A 14159-nucleotide genomic window follows, 5' to 3' on the forward strand; every position below is an offset into this window, starting at 1 on the left:
CGCTCGCTCCCGGCCCAGGGCTGTTTGGTGGCGGCGCTTAGCTGAGATGGAGGGAGGGCTGGAGGCGGCCAGCAAACTTGGGCGTCGGCGGTGGCGGCGACGCTCAGCCCTCTGCGCCGGCTCGAAGGAAGGAGATCCAGCGGTTCAGAGTTCAGATTCTCCCAAACCCTTGCCGCTGCCGCCGCAGATGGAAGTCTGCGACGAGCTGCGGTCGTTTGAGGTCACCGGCGTCTACCGCCTCGATGGCCCCAGCACCAGCACCGGAACCACTTTCCTCGACCCGGTCCGTCTCCTCAACGCGTCCTACCAGCGCTTCCGCATCGTCCCTTCTGCGTACTACTCCCGAAGCTTCGGCCCCCCGCATCAGGAAGGCGAGCCAGAGATTGAGCGGCCCGAGAAACGGAGGAAGCGCAAGGGTAATCAGAAGCCGAAGTCCAGGGAGCTCAATCCCATGGAGCAGATCGCTGAAGCCCGGCACCAGGTGATGTGTTGCACTGCTTTACTGTGGCAAAGTAATGCTAAATTGACTAGATGGTAACATAATTGGGTTCAGACTGATAGTCTTGCTGTAACTGAGTTCTTACTTGGATCATGGCTTCACTTTGACAACTTGCCAGGGGATTTAGAATTTTAGCTAGTGGCAATTGAAAACATAATGTTTGTTTAAGGTTGTGGAGAAGAACTCTGGAATTTGTTTTGCAAACGTAGTGAGTAGTGTTTAGTGCTTGAACTTGATGTCGTGGTTAACTTCTGCTAGGAAGCGAGGCCTTTACTGTTGAAAGCACATGAATCACTCATTAAGGCTAAACATCTACTGGAGTACATTTCCAAGACAATCAAAGGCAACGAGCACACACTTGATGCAGGAAGTGGTTCTGAGAATAATTTCGTTGAGCTTGGGACCTCATGGCGAGCACCTTTCTATGAGATCACTCTTTGCTTCCGGAAACCCCATGTTCAGGGCAATGAGGAAGGTAAAGTAATGAAACAGATGGTTTTATTCTTTTTTACCATGTTTGAAGGTACATGATGCAATGCTGAAGCAATGCTTATTGATTCTAATATCTTAGGTTCCTTTCATGCCCAAAAGACATCATTTCCTCTATTTAATAGCATAATCAGTGTTGAAGGGATTGACGAGGCAGCAGGAGAATTCCAGAATAGGCATTATATTTTACCAAGAGAAAGTTGCTTCTTGATGGTACATAAATACCCTTTTTCTTTGTTGCATATAGTTTCAGCTAACTGAATGATCTGTCCTTAATTTTGAAATGCCTTTTCATGCTTTGGGTCACCCGTTGACATAAAGACTGACTTCAAACGGGTTAGAGATCTCATTCCTTGTAAGTGACAATGTGGCACCAATGAAGGCTAAATATGCTCACATATTTATATGCTTGTGATAATTGTGTTTCACATTTACTTGATTCCCTAATTCATTGGGTGTTACCCTTTTTCCTCTAGGTAGTCCAAATCAAGGGTATAATCTTATAGTTATTGACCCGCCTTGGGAGAATGGATGTGTTCGTCAGAAAGAAGCGTAAGCTTACTGTTTTTTGGATGTGATTTATCTATGAACATGAAGTGAACAAGTATTTAACAGTAATTTTCATATTTTTTTCTCTGTAAAGTAAATAAAAGCTAGAGTGCCTAGAGCACTCGGTGAGCCTAATGACCAGGGGCGGATCTAGAGTTAGAAACCATTGATGTCACTAACATAGCTATGATAGACATGCGTGCTGTAAGGTGACAGCATTCCTAGTACTTTGGCTCCGCACCTGCTAATGACTAAGCCTTGGTCCACATCACAAAGGCTGGTTTTGCACTCTGCTTACTGTACATGCTCTTGGTTTTAACTACATTTTTATATACGCTCTTTAGCTGACGTTCAAGTCAGAATGTGATGCTTGCATGTTACCATAACTTTCCAATATGTGCTCCAATTCTTGAAGCCTGTTCTTTTTGCCACTGTGCAAATTTCTTGTATGGTGTCCAATGTAGTGCAGATATCATTATTACCCTTAGCTGACCATAGAGTGTCTAGGCTGTATCATTTTGTTCTATGAACTTATAGTAAAGCATGAGTTGGCTGTGTCTACAAAACTAAACCATTTATGGTTAGACTGTGTTCACGTTCATCGCCGTCCATCATCTTTTGAATTGTAATTTTCAACTTATAGTTGGTTAGTTAGAAACCTTCAACAACAACAACAACAACAACAACATAGCCTTTCAGTCCCAAGCAAGTTGGGGTAGGCTAGAGTTGAAACCCACCAAGAGCCCCAAGTCACGGTTCCTTAGTTAGAAACCTTATAGAGTAATAAATAGTTCATTTAAATGTTTATGCCACAGGTATCCTACACTTCCCAACAGATATTTGTTGTATCTTCCAGTGCAAGAACTTGCCCATCCAGCCGGAGCGCTTCTTGTTTTGTGGATTACAAATAGGGAGAAACTGCGGGCATTTGTTGAGAAAAAACTGCTTCCTTCTTGGGGAGTGAAAGATCCCACCGTGTTTTATTGGCTTAAGGTTTACATCTGATACTCATTTGGCACCTGCTGCAACAGTATTTTCCATTGATATATTTGTTAATTTTATAGCGACGTTACTATTTTTCTGCATTTTGGTTCTAATATCTTTGCCAATTATAGGTGAAACCTGATGGTTCTCTAATTGGTGATTTAGACTTGTTCCATCACAGGCCTTATGAGTGCCTCCTCCTTGGCTACATAAATGTTGTAAGTTTATCCCACCAGCTTATTTGTACCGAATCTTGACTGTGACTTTAGTTGTGCAGTTGTATTCTTAAATTCATTGATTATGTTCTCCGGATTTGTTTATGTAGAACACAAATGCTAAGCAAGGGTCGAACTTCAAGTTTTTAGAAGGAAGCCAAGTAATCATGAGTGTCCCAGGTGCTCACTCAAGGAAACCTCCCCTTGAGAGTATCCTTCCTTGCAATACATAAGTGCCCTTGCCTTTATAACTTGGAATAGACAGTAATGTAATATAGCCTTTTTAGCTGGATATAACAGATGTTCAATTAGTTGACCCTTAATCTGTAAAAGAATTACTTTCAGAATATATCCCAGGTCCTAAACTTTCAAGATGCATCGAGCTTTTTGCCAGAGAGTTGTTTCCCAGATGGACCTCTTGGGGAAACGAGCCGCTTCATTTTCAGGATACCATGTACTTCTCGGAGAAATAATTTGATTGCCAAGAGCATGATATGAACATATGAATCGTTGATGCAACTGTCACCTATGGAAAGTGGTTTTGCAATAGCATTGTACCTCGTGTTTCTTGGTAAGCAGTTATTTCCCGCATCTATTATCCAGTCACTTCATGACTGCTGTATTATTGACTTGTAACATCACGACATGTCTTTCTTCAGGTGGTGAAGAACACCCCATCTCCAGATGAGTGGGCCGTCTGCCAGTGCTGACCTACTGTGTGACCTCTCGCTTCCCAGCAGTGCTTGATTGATATCAAGTCCAATTTTTTGCCAGAGGCTGGAGGTTTGGCGAATCCTATCTAGGCTGACCTGAGGGGCTGACATCTCATTGTTATTTCTTAGTTACACTGTGCAGTTCCCTGCATTGCAATTTTCACTGTGCTTCTGGAAAACTCAGATCAAGTGCTAACAGGCAGTCAGAGAGATGAAAGAATTTGTATACAACTAGATTCGTTGGACTCATCTGCGTCCTGGTTACTTTCCCGACAACAATTCGGAACGTTCCTGTAAAGTGATCAGTGATTTTCATTTCCCTGAGCACTCAACTGGTTTGAAGACAATGGTTGCAGGTTTACTCTACATGCTGGTATCATAAGTTTTGCCGTATCCAGTGCCGATTCTGTTGCTGATATCACATTCTTCCATTATATATGTGTCCATTCGTCTTGTCGTGTTCTTTGCATTGTTACATTACATCTGGAAGGTGGTTCTCCAAGGACTACTGCAGAGTACTTGTCGAATGTTCATGGGAAGATCTTTGCCGACGAGAGCTCTGCGCCTCTGCCGGCTGCCGCAAGCAAACAACGGAAGCCTGGGCTGCAAATGGGACGGCGCGCGCGACGGAGACTGACTACGTGTTGAGACTTGGGGCGGCGTGTGGCAATGCTTGTGCGTAACGGTACGAGGCGTCGTGGCGACGCCACCCTTGGTGCCGAAGCCGTTGCACCCGCAGCCGACGGCGACGCCCAGCCCGACACGGCGGCCCTAGCCTCCTGTTTCAAACATCGCGGCAGGGGTAACTCCGTCTTTCCGCATCCGTTTCAAACAGCGTTAATAAGCCGCTCGCCCGGTCGTCACTGCCGAACTGAACCAACACCGCGAAGCTCGAGGATCTTGACTCTGCAACTGCAAATGCCGGGCGTCCGGTCAGAGTCCCCCTTGCCGGAGGTACGCCGCATCCGGATGGCCCTACCCACCGCTTCCTCCAACGTAGCCAGTGCCAGGGCGAAGCTAGCTGAGAGAGCCAAGACGCCGGCCAATTCGAAGGCGAAGGGACGACTGGATGATCAAGAGAAGCGGGGCAAGAATGGAAGGCTCATCCCGTCACTTAGTCGCAGGAGCTCGCCTCCTCTGATGACAGTTGGCCCGGCCGCGGAGAAGAAGAGGTGTTCCTGGATCACTGCAAACTCGGGTGAGTTAATCACAGTTTTCTGGTTCTTCCTTTTTGTTTCCCTTAAAATAAGTGAAATAGAACTGCATTTTCATGATTTCATCATGGTTCCTCTAGTACATTGCAAATGATCAGTACGTGTGCGTTACAGTTGAGACTTCTCCTTTGTCATTTGCTCTGTGGTTGAAGCATAATCAGTTGGATTTCAACTACCTTTGTAACTCTGTTGGTTTGTCTTCATAATCAGTTGAGACTTCTCCTTTGTCATTTACTATTAGACGTTAGTGAATTAGTGCTAACTATGCTGAGTTTGTAGCTCTAGAACTTTTTTTTCGAAAGGACGGCAAGAATTTTACCGCAATTTTTATTGACGAGGTGTAGCTCTAGAACTGTTATCCATGAACTGAACATGCATCTCTACACTTTAGTACAGATAGTCATTCTGCAACACTAAACACCCGAATTAGGTTTTTTTTCGAATACCAAGGACAGAAGTGCATTTTGTACAAATAGTCGTTATGTGCATCTTTCGCACTTTTTATGAATTTTCAGTTTTTTGAAAGTATAGGCTCGCCATTATCAACTAATATCATGCTTTTTGGTGTTATATGGTATGGTAACTCCATTTCTTCAGAGCCCCTCTATGTCGCATTCCATGATGAAGAATGGGGAGTTCCTATTCATGATGACCGAATGCTATTTGAGCTGCTTACACTTTCACAAGCCTTAGGTGAACTCACCTGGCCTTCTATTTTGAGCAAGAGGGAGGAATTCAGGTATGCTGCCCAAAACTGAAACTCTGTTCATAGCGGAGGTGTTAGAATGCCCACTGATGGATTCAGCATTTGTACCAGGGAGATTTTCGATGGCTTCAACTTTTCATTGGTATCTGAATTTACGGAGAAGAAGATAAACCTTTTGAGATCAAATGGAATCGTGCTGCTGTCAGAGCAAAAGATTCGCGCAGTTATAACAAATGCCAAGCAAATGCAGAAGGTACAGGAGTCTGTATTCTTACAGTTATTTGCATTTGCATCAATATTTTTTGTTCAGTTTATCTCTGGTGGACGAGGACACAGGGTGCTATTCTTCTCATTAACCTTCTGATAAGGCTGAATGCTAATATTTTTCAGTTTTTCCTATTCGTCATTTTCTTTGGCATTTAACAACAAAGGGGGGAAACGGTATCAGAAATTTGGCAACATTAGAAATTTTGGGGCATTTGTCCAATGCATATAAAAAATACTAGTGAGATCACACTCAGCTTACTTTTTTTGCTTTGCAACTTAGCGATCAGCAGAGTAGCACATCACTAAAACAGCCATTCATGTCCATAAGCAAAGAGAAATCCCAAGAGGCAGAGACCTCGTTTCGTACATGGGCCACATCTTGTATCCTTTGATAATCTGAACAATGTGATACATGGGCTTCTTGTATACGTAATCTGCAGTTCACCATGATTTGATCAAACATCCTATGTGCAGTACCATATGTTTCATAATTTCAGGACTCCGTGTGTTAAACTTTCGAAATGCTTACCTGTAGGTGGTTAAGGAATTTGGATCGTTCAGCAACTACTGCTGGAGCTTTGTGAACCACAGGCCCATCACAAACGGCTTCCGCTATGCTCGCCATGTACCTACAAAGACGCCGAAAGCTGAAGCCATAAGCAAGGACTTGATGCGCCGAGGGTTCCAGTGTGTTGGACCTACAACGATCTACTCTTTCATGCAGGTTGCCGGGATCGTTAACGACCATCTGTCATGTTGCTTCAGATTTCAGGCTTGCAACCAGCACAAGGCCAGTGAAAACGATGTGAGACCAGAGCCAGCACTGCCTGATAGAAGGCTGGGCTCGCCATCTTCGGAGGATTCAGATACCAGGGAGGGGTAGCAAGTCACTGAAGTAAACCTGAGTCATTTTTCTTATTTGTGATTGTCAGGACAGTTTGAAAGTGCATTGGGATGCTACTGAACAAGTGGTGTATACTGTATATACATTGTATAAGATTGTGCAGCTTTCTGGTGTGGAGTGCTTTTCTCACATGTATCATATTGGTATTGCAGAATGCACTTTGATTGGGCTAGATGTAAAGCAACTTCTGCTGTGTTGTTTTCTGAATGTACGGTATCTGGCGGTGTATGTACAGACGATGCAGCCAACAATGTTCTAGCAGTTTGCCATTTCATGTGGCTGTTCTTTTATTCCCTAACAAAAGAACCTTGCATCTGATTACCTAACATAAGTTTCTTTATTCCAAGGACAATTAGCGGGTGTCAATTAAAACGGTGAGTGGATATGATTAAGTATACGGGGAATATTAAGTTTCTGATCTTGCTTTCTTTTCCTGCTAATCCAAGATTACCTCGAACTTTTGCATCTGATCTTACTTTTAGAAGAAATAAACATAGTTGATTTTTGCATAAATAAACCTAGTAATAATGCAAGTACCTACTGTTTTTTCACTTTGCATTTGCAAACTTTTTAACACACACACAAGTTGAAAAGATATGTGTATGTATGCTATTAGCTGCATGGATGATCATATATATCGTACTAGTCTGATTATCACGCATACAAAAACACAAAGAGAGTGTTGTGTTGACATGGTTGTTATGATGCGTCAGCCCTATATGTCACATACTTGTCTTGTATAGCAAATCACACGATAAAGATTTTCCCTTGAGAAGTGAGGCCCCAAATAAAAAACAAGTGATCTCGCAAGAAAGCTATCGCACCTTTCAAGCACTGATGGATCAATATGGTTAATCGGACAGCTAATTAAGACAGGCCCCGGCCATAATAAACTAATCGCGACACGATGGCCACGTTTCGCCTCGCCGTGGCCGTGTCCTCCACCTCAAAACCTCACTGGCAAAACCATTATTCTACTCAAGCTAGCTAGCCTTAACGTACACTTGGTCATATTTAAGCTCGGAATCCCACCATCGCCCTCCTCGAGGTCGCCTCGGCGTCCGCGCCTCGCTCCGGCGACGTGGTCGCCCGAACCCGCCTCCCACGTGTCGCCTCGCGGGAGGAGCCAGGTCAGCTATGTCTGTCCACGTCATGCCAGATGGCCACTTGTGTGAGCCACGGCGTGTGGCCGGAGCATATGTGCTTCAAAGGTTAGCGAGTTGTTTAGTGGCGATTAATGTTAGCCTTTCGCCTTTAATTTGTCTGAATGTTCCAAGGTCCCCTACTACCCTAGCTAAGAACCCTATCAAAGCCCATCATCCGATCCTTTGCTTCTGTGGCTTGTGGTTAAGCTAGCTTTACCGTGCAACTTGGGATTATATTAGTTTATTAGGGAGGAGCAACAAGCTAAGTTTGGTGAAGGCTGCTTTAGCTATAGCTAGCTAGCATGCATGGGAAAAGAAGAGGAGTATCCTAACAAACCATGGGAAACCATATGGACTGGAACATGCCAAGTGTGCAGCAGCAGCCTTGGGGTTGAAGCTTGCTTGCCATCCAATTAAACCCGTCGTCCCTCCTTAAAATGCGGCACAAAACTTGGCGCCTTTCGGGGAAAGCCGGGCCATGATTCCGGTTTAACGTGGCATTAGTGCTGCCGTTAAAATAAAGCCGCGAGTTTACACTTGTTGCCATGATGGTGCAAGCCCTAGTTCTGGCATTGGTATACACGTGTTGCTCGGAGAGTGCAGGAGGGGCTCGTATAGTATATAGCTAGCCAAAAAAACATTAATTGTTAACCTGGATGGATAAAAACATTCATGGTTAGTGTAGCTAACCTGAACAAAATGATAGATCATAATGTGCCTTGCATTAATGGACGAATGAAGAAACTCATTAGAAATTGCAAGTTTGTATATAAAAAACTTATTATTACAAGTGCTTTGTTTCGTTTTACTGGTGAAATGGTAGTAACCGGTCCTCTGACCGGTACCACCGTAAAACCTCTGCAGGCCAGGAACATGAACAGAAGAAAGAAACAGTGGACAGTTAACTAGGGTTGGAAATCAAAGGACGGCAGACTGACTTTTCTTTCTCCATTGAATACCTTGACCCATTGACCTATACGACACTGTTAAGCTAACACGTCCGAAAGCTGACTATCAAGTCAGCTAAGGCAGGCGCCAAATTAGCTGCGCGCGCGCGCGTAACGACGAGCAGCATGCATCGGTATTAGCAACCTCCCGGCTCGGCCTCGGGCAGTGGCTGTCGTCCTCCCTGGCGCCCACGACACCGCGCCGAGCTGCTGCCCAGTCCGGGCGCGGCCGCGGATCGTCGGAGATCTCCCTCCGCCATTAAACTAAACCATGCCTAGTAGACGCCAGCAGCTCAACTCCCTCCAGGGATCCGATTAGCTAGCTCTAGCTAGGCCGCTAAGGCAATCACATTACGGAGAGGAGGCGTGTAGCCCGTGTCCCGAGGAGACTAGGTTTGGTGGTCACACTCGCACGGCGCGGTGTTGGAGGGTGGTGAGGGGATTAGTTATAATGGCGTCGGGATTCCACAAGTTGGAGATGGGGAAACAGGGCCGGGAGGTGTCTGAGATAAGGATGGCACTCCTTAGTTTATGGCCAACGCCAACGCCAACGCCAACGCCGGCTCTCGTACTTGCGGCCTTTTTTCTTTGTTTGTTTTGTTTAAAGACACGGACTAAGACGAAACTATTGGCAACTGGTGGTGCTTGTGTGTGGTGCGTGCGCTGCCATCCGCATCAGCCCATGCCATGCCAAAAGGGCCTGCCTCTCCGCTAGCCCTCGTAGCTAGGCATGTGACAGGGAATCACTCATGCACTCAGCCCGGGGTAAATGTGCTCTACTACTACACTTGGCATCTCTTTATTCCATCCACCCTTTGTTTGTTTTACTACTGCCAAAGTTAATTTTGTTTAGTACTACATGCACCCCTGCCCCCAAAAGCCTCAAACCCTAGAATTTCGCGTAATTTAATAATATGCTGGGCAGAGATTCCAGGCCAGGAATACATAGTCATCAGCAAATAGAGTGAAAAGGTGCAACGATGAATGCAAGAAAAGGACAGAGCACATATATACTGCATGTCCAAGTAAGGAGCTAGGCGAAATTGAAGTCAAAAGCTGGATGCTTAAGAGCCTAACAACATGGTTGTTGGGAAGTAACCACGCAATTTACCGTGCCCTAAACATTTGTAAACAAAGCGACGTCGATATGAATATGATCGTCGTCCTTATCCGGTCTCCAAGGCACGGTGGTGCTCCATTGGCTGGGCCGGCGAGGTTGGTGACAACAGGGGTTGGATCATGGATGCACGTGAAAGGCCGGTGAGAGTCGTACGCTCTGGTCAGGTTAGGCATAAAGATGGCAACGGACCGATCCCCGATACCCGACGGATATTTGATTTATTAGGAGACGGGGATCGGATATATCTTTACCTATAGGCATTTAAATGAGCAAGAATCTATCCCCGACAGGTATAGCGGGTATGGGAACGTTCCCTGTTTACCCGTCCCCGTTACCCGTTGGGGAACCCAACTATTTGAGCTGTCATGCGAGTATTAGGCCCAAAGAAGCTCAACATAGGTATTTTGGCACAAATCCGAATAATCATATATATAGTTTGTGTGTTCTAGGAACCCTAGTTCAATTTTTTCTTCACCATCTCCCCCGGCAGCACAAGCACGCCTGCCTCACGAGCGTTCGTGCCCCTCGTTTTCTTAGTTCGGTCTCTGTGTCACCTTTGCCCATCCTCCTCGCAACCTCGCTCTTTCTTCTCGGCATCTCCGAGACTCCGACACTTATACCCGGGTGAAGAAGAAACGTCTCCGATTGCAAAGCTGCGACCCCAAGTGTCCTTGTTTATCAGGTATGCAGTACCCGTCGGGTATCTGTTACCCGACCGATGCCCGACGGGTACGGGGATGTGCAAGAATCTATACCCGAGACAGTTAACGGGGACAGAGACGGGATGAATTCTCCGTGGCGGGGAAGAGAACGTTCCGGCGATACCCGACGGGTACATCCCGTTACCATCCTTAGTCAGGCCTGATAGGTCCAAACCTAGTCGTACCAGGTAGCTAGGAGCAATTGTTTAACACTGATTAGTACCTTAAGCTCTGGTGGTTCAAGCGAGGAGGTCTAGATTTGCGCTACCATGTCTCTGATCCCTCTTTAATTTGTGCGCTTGTTCTTGTGCCGTGTCGTCGTCCCATAGCAGAAAGGAAATATGACAAAGTTTAAGTTCACGATGATGATAAATATATGCCCAATTAATAATTACTGATGTGGCATTTCAACGTCTTCTTTCCCATGCATGCAATCATCAATGTAGGTAGCACACAAGGCTACTACTTGGTACAAGTTACCTCGAACATGCATCTGCCCATGAAGCCTGGACCAGGGACAAATCGTTGATTCGTTGTATGTATCAGACTACCAGTAATACGTACGTACGCGCTGTTACCGGACTTAGATAGGGCACGAAGAGTTCCAGTTGTGGACGTTGAGTTCCAAAAAATAAGCATTGCAATAATAGCACACGCCCACAGGTGCAGATCCATAGGCTTGTCTTTTGTATAGTACATGAATTGAACCCAGCAATTTTTAATTTCTCAACACATAAAGAATTTCCAGTTCATTTCGTACATGTGCGATAACAGTAGTCTTATGTTTCTCAAATAAAGGTACTATTAAGTATATATATATATATATATATATATATATATATATATATATATATATATATATATATATATATATATATATATATATATATATATTATACGTATGGTGTTTGTACGGAGTACCTGCAGGTTTTATCTAGTTTATTTAAACGGGCTAGCCACACAACTCAGTACTTGAAGGGGATACTGAAGCTAGTACTCATCATACTTGAAGAGGAAGAACAAGAGACACATGCATCGTCGAGGAGCAGAATAACCACGCGTGGTAGCAGTTACATTTCCCATCCATATACGAGACCTATTTTTCAGTCATAGAATCAGTATTTCTCTCTGCCGACCGATCAGTGGTACTGGTCAGCCGCAGCCGCCACGAGTCCCGCCGAACGCGGCCAAGGCAGCGCCACATGCATGTAGCAATGCAATGCTGGAGTCGACCGTACGAGCACCAGATGAGAATGAGATGAGTGATGACTGCCCGGCGATACTCGTCACCTCCGATCCGGAGCTGAACCACCGCAGCCGTTATCACTGCTCTGACGCAACAGCTCGCTCCATCATCAGGCAGGCAGGCACCAGGCAGGGCAGGCAGGGCTATCTCTCCCTACTCCTAGCCATCCATGCTTGTTCTTTCCAAGAAAAAGAAAGAGCGAGCAGCTTACGGCAACGGCATGCTGTTCACCCACCCAAATGTGCACCTGCCTCAGTGCCTCGTATATAATAGCCCCTCTGTAGGCTGTAGCTAGCTGTCCAGCTCTCGTAGTGTCTCGGCTACGTACGCCATGCATGGTGATGCCTGAGAGAGGTGTGAGTGACAGATGACTGATGAGTGAGGGACGCGCACATCGTTGGCCAATGTGGGGGCGCCACCGCGCCGGGGCCCGGGTCTATCTGCGTTGCTAGTTGCTAGTTCATGGCCACCGCCCATTTGGCGCACTTGTCGTCGCCCGTACGACGGGTCAGTTATCCCATCAAGACGCGCCTGGCTTTACCCTACTTTGTCTTTCTGCGATGCACCCGAGTTGCTGCTGCTCTCCACCCCAACCCTCGGTCCAGATGCAGCGTACGCTGTCGGGGCAGTCAAGCCCCCAGAGCACCGGCGCCACCGCGCCAGCGACTGGCCCCATGGCCCGCGCGCCCCTCGGCGCCGGCCGCATGACAGCATGTCCTGTTCACGCCGTGGCGCCCACCGGCCACCACTGGTCGCCGTCCGGCACGGACCCGAGCTCAGCACCATATCCCCTTCCCCGGCGGCGGCGGGGTGGGCGCGCCCGCACGGTACGGTCGCTTTCGCTCGAAAGCCTACTGCGGTGCTGCGGATAGGATAGCAGATAGCTCTGGCTTTTTTCCCCTGCGCTGCCGGGTTGGGTGCAGCCAGGCTGCATGCATTTTTTTTACCCGGGTTGGTGCCTGGTGGTGCGGTGCGCAGGCTTTCCATCTCATCAGCTGTGGACGGGGCTGGAGCGCCTGCGCGCGCACGGGAGAGGCCAGAGGCGGCCCGGGGACGCGTGGCGGCGCGCCGAGCGCACGGCCCCGGGCGCACGGCGCGTGCGGGGGTCAGGACACGTTCGAGGCGTCCCATGTGCGCGCGACGAGACTGCCGGGACAGCGATGCCGATGCGATACACACCGGGCCAAGCCGAGACTGGCGACTGGTCCTCCCTCCGCACGACCTCACCGCGCACCTGCTGCCTTTGCATCGTCTTTCTACGGCCTGCCCGACACGCCGTGCGCGACCGGGCTGCGGGTGCAGGCATCCTTGTAGCCTGTGGCCCCGCCGTCCCAACTCCCATGCATGCATCGGCTAGCCCCGTAGCCGGGCCGGCCATACAATGTTCCCCACTGAGTAAGGGTACGTCTGTTACTCTTAAACTTTAGTCGCTTTAACTACTAAATTGATAAACAAACTAATTAAAAAAACTAAAGTAGTTCAGTCATGTTAGTATCAAAAATGTTGTTGGTGTTTCGAGTAAATACCAACGAGTAAATTTGTGTTATTACGCGTCTGACCCGAATGGTGTACTAAAAGACACAAGGTTTATATTGGTTCGGGTAGAATATCCCTACGTCCCGTTCGTGGCTGCTGCTCGTGTTATTAGCACTGAAAGTTCGTAGTATAGGTTACAAACAGACGAGAGAGGAACAGATCCCAAGTCTCTGATGGAAAAGTCAAATTTGTACCGAGAGTTTGGCTGTTCTTCAGCTATGTGGCGTGATGTCTGATGTGATCGATCGATCCCCTTAGTAGGGTGCCCCACTTTTTCTTTTATAGGTAAGAGAGAGCAGGGATTACAGATGGGAGAAAAGAATAAAACCAGAGGCAAAGGAAGTCCGCCAAGGACGTCGGGTCTTCCTTTTCCTCTGTGCGGGTCCCACTAACATGGCAGGAGGCGATAGGGACAGCCCCATGCCGGGCGCATGTCCACCGATCCCGACAGGGCTATGCTGGGCGTCTGCCCGCTGATGATGCCATGTCTTGGCATGGTCAGCGGGTCGTCACGTCCCATCCCAGCCCGGCAAACAGTGCGACGGACCAGCGTGTCGATCAACGACCATACAAGGAGCCGGCAGCACAGTGGCCGCACGTCTGTTACTGCGGGCGATACGAGTTTCCTTCTGGACCGTAGTGGTTGTCGTGAGCTTTCGTAAGGATCCGTGCCCGAGGGCAAATGACGGCACCCACAACACTGTAAGGCAGATGTCAGCGTCCACAACACTGTTTGGGGTCTGACATGCCTGAAAGGTTATAAAATACCCTTCTGACATGGCCTGACGGTACTGTCCTGCAGGTGTACAGGGTACGGTCCTCGATATTGTGGTTGACTTTGAGCGCTTTGCCTTATTTGCCCCACCTGATTCCTGGGTCGGTATTGTGGTAATGTCGTCATAGGTGTGGGGCGAAGCAGAACCA

At 47.4% G+C, this 14159-nt stretch overlaps 1 protein-coding gene across 1 annotated transcript; it reads left to right on the top strand.

Annotated features, from left to right (window-relative positions):
* The first annotated feature begins 32 nt into the window (after positions 1–32).
* Positions 33–6808, top strand: LOC136537374 (uncharacterized). Its single transcript, XM_066529365.1, has 13 exons — positions 33–481; positions 758–974; positions 1071–1201; positions 1310–1343; positions 1465–1540; positions 2353–2530; positions 2653–2739; positions 2847–2946; positions 3070–3207; positions 4099–4647; positions 5261–5402; positions 5481–5622; positions 6172–6808. Exons 1-13 carry the CDS (start codon positions 47–49, stop codon positions 6517–6519), a joined length of 2577 nt encoding a protein of 858 aa, XP_066385462.1. The 5' UTR covers positions 33–46; the 3' UTR covers positions 6520–6808.
* The last annotated feature ends 7351 nt before the right edge of the window (positions 6809–14159 follow it).

The sequence above is a fragment of the Miscanthus floridulus genome, chromosome 2, assembly GCF_019320115.1.
Source record: "Miscanthus floridulus cultivar M001 chromosome 2, ASM1932011v1, whole genome shotgun sequence".
Lineage (NCBI taxonomy): Eukaryota > Viridiplantae > Streptophyta > Magnoliopsida > Poales > Poaceae > Miscanthus > Miscanthus floridulus.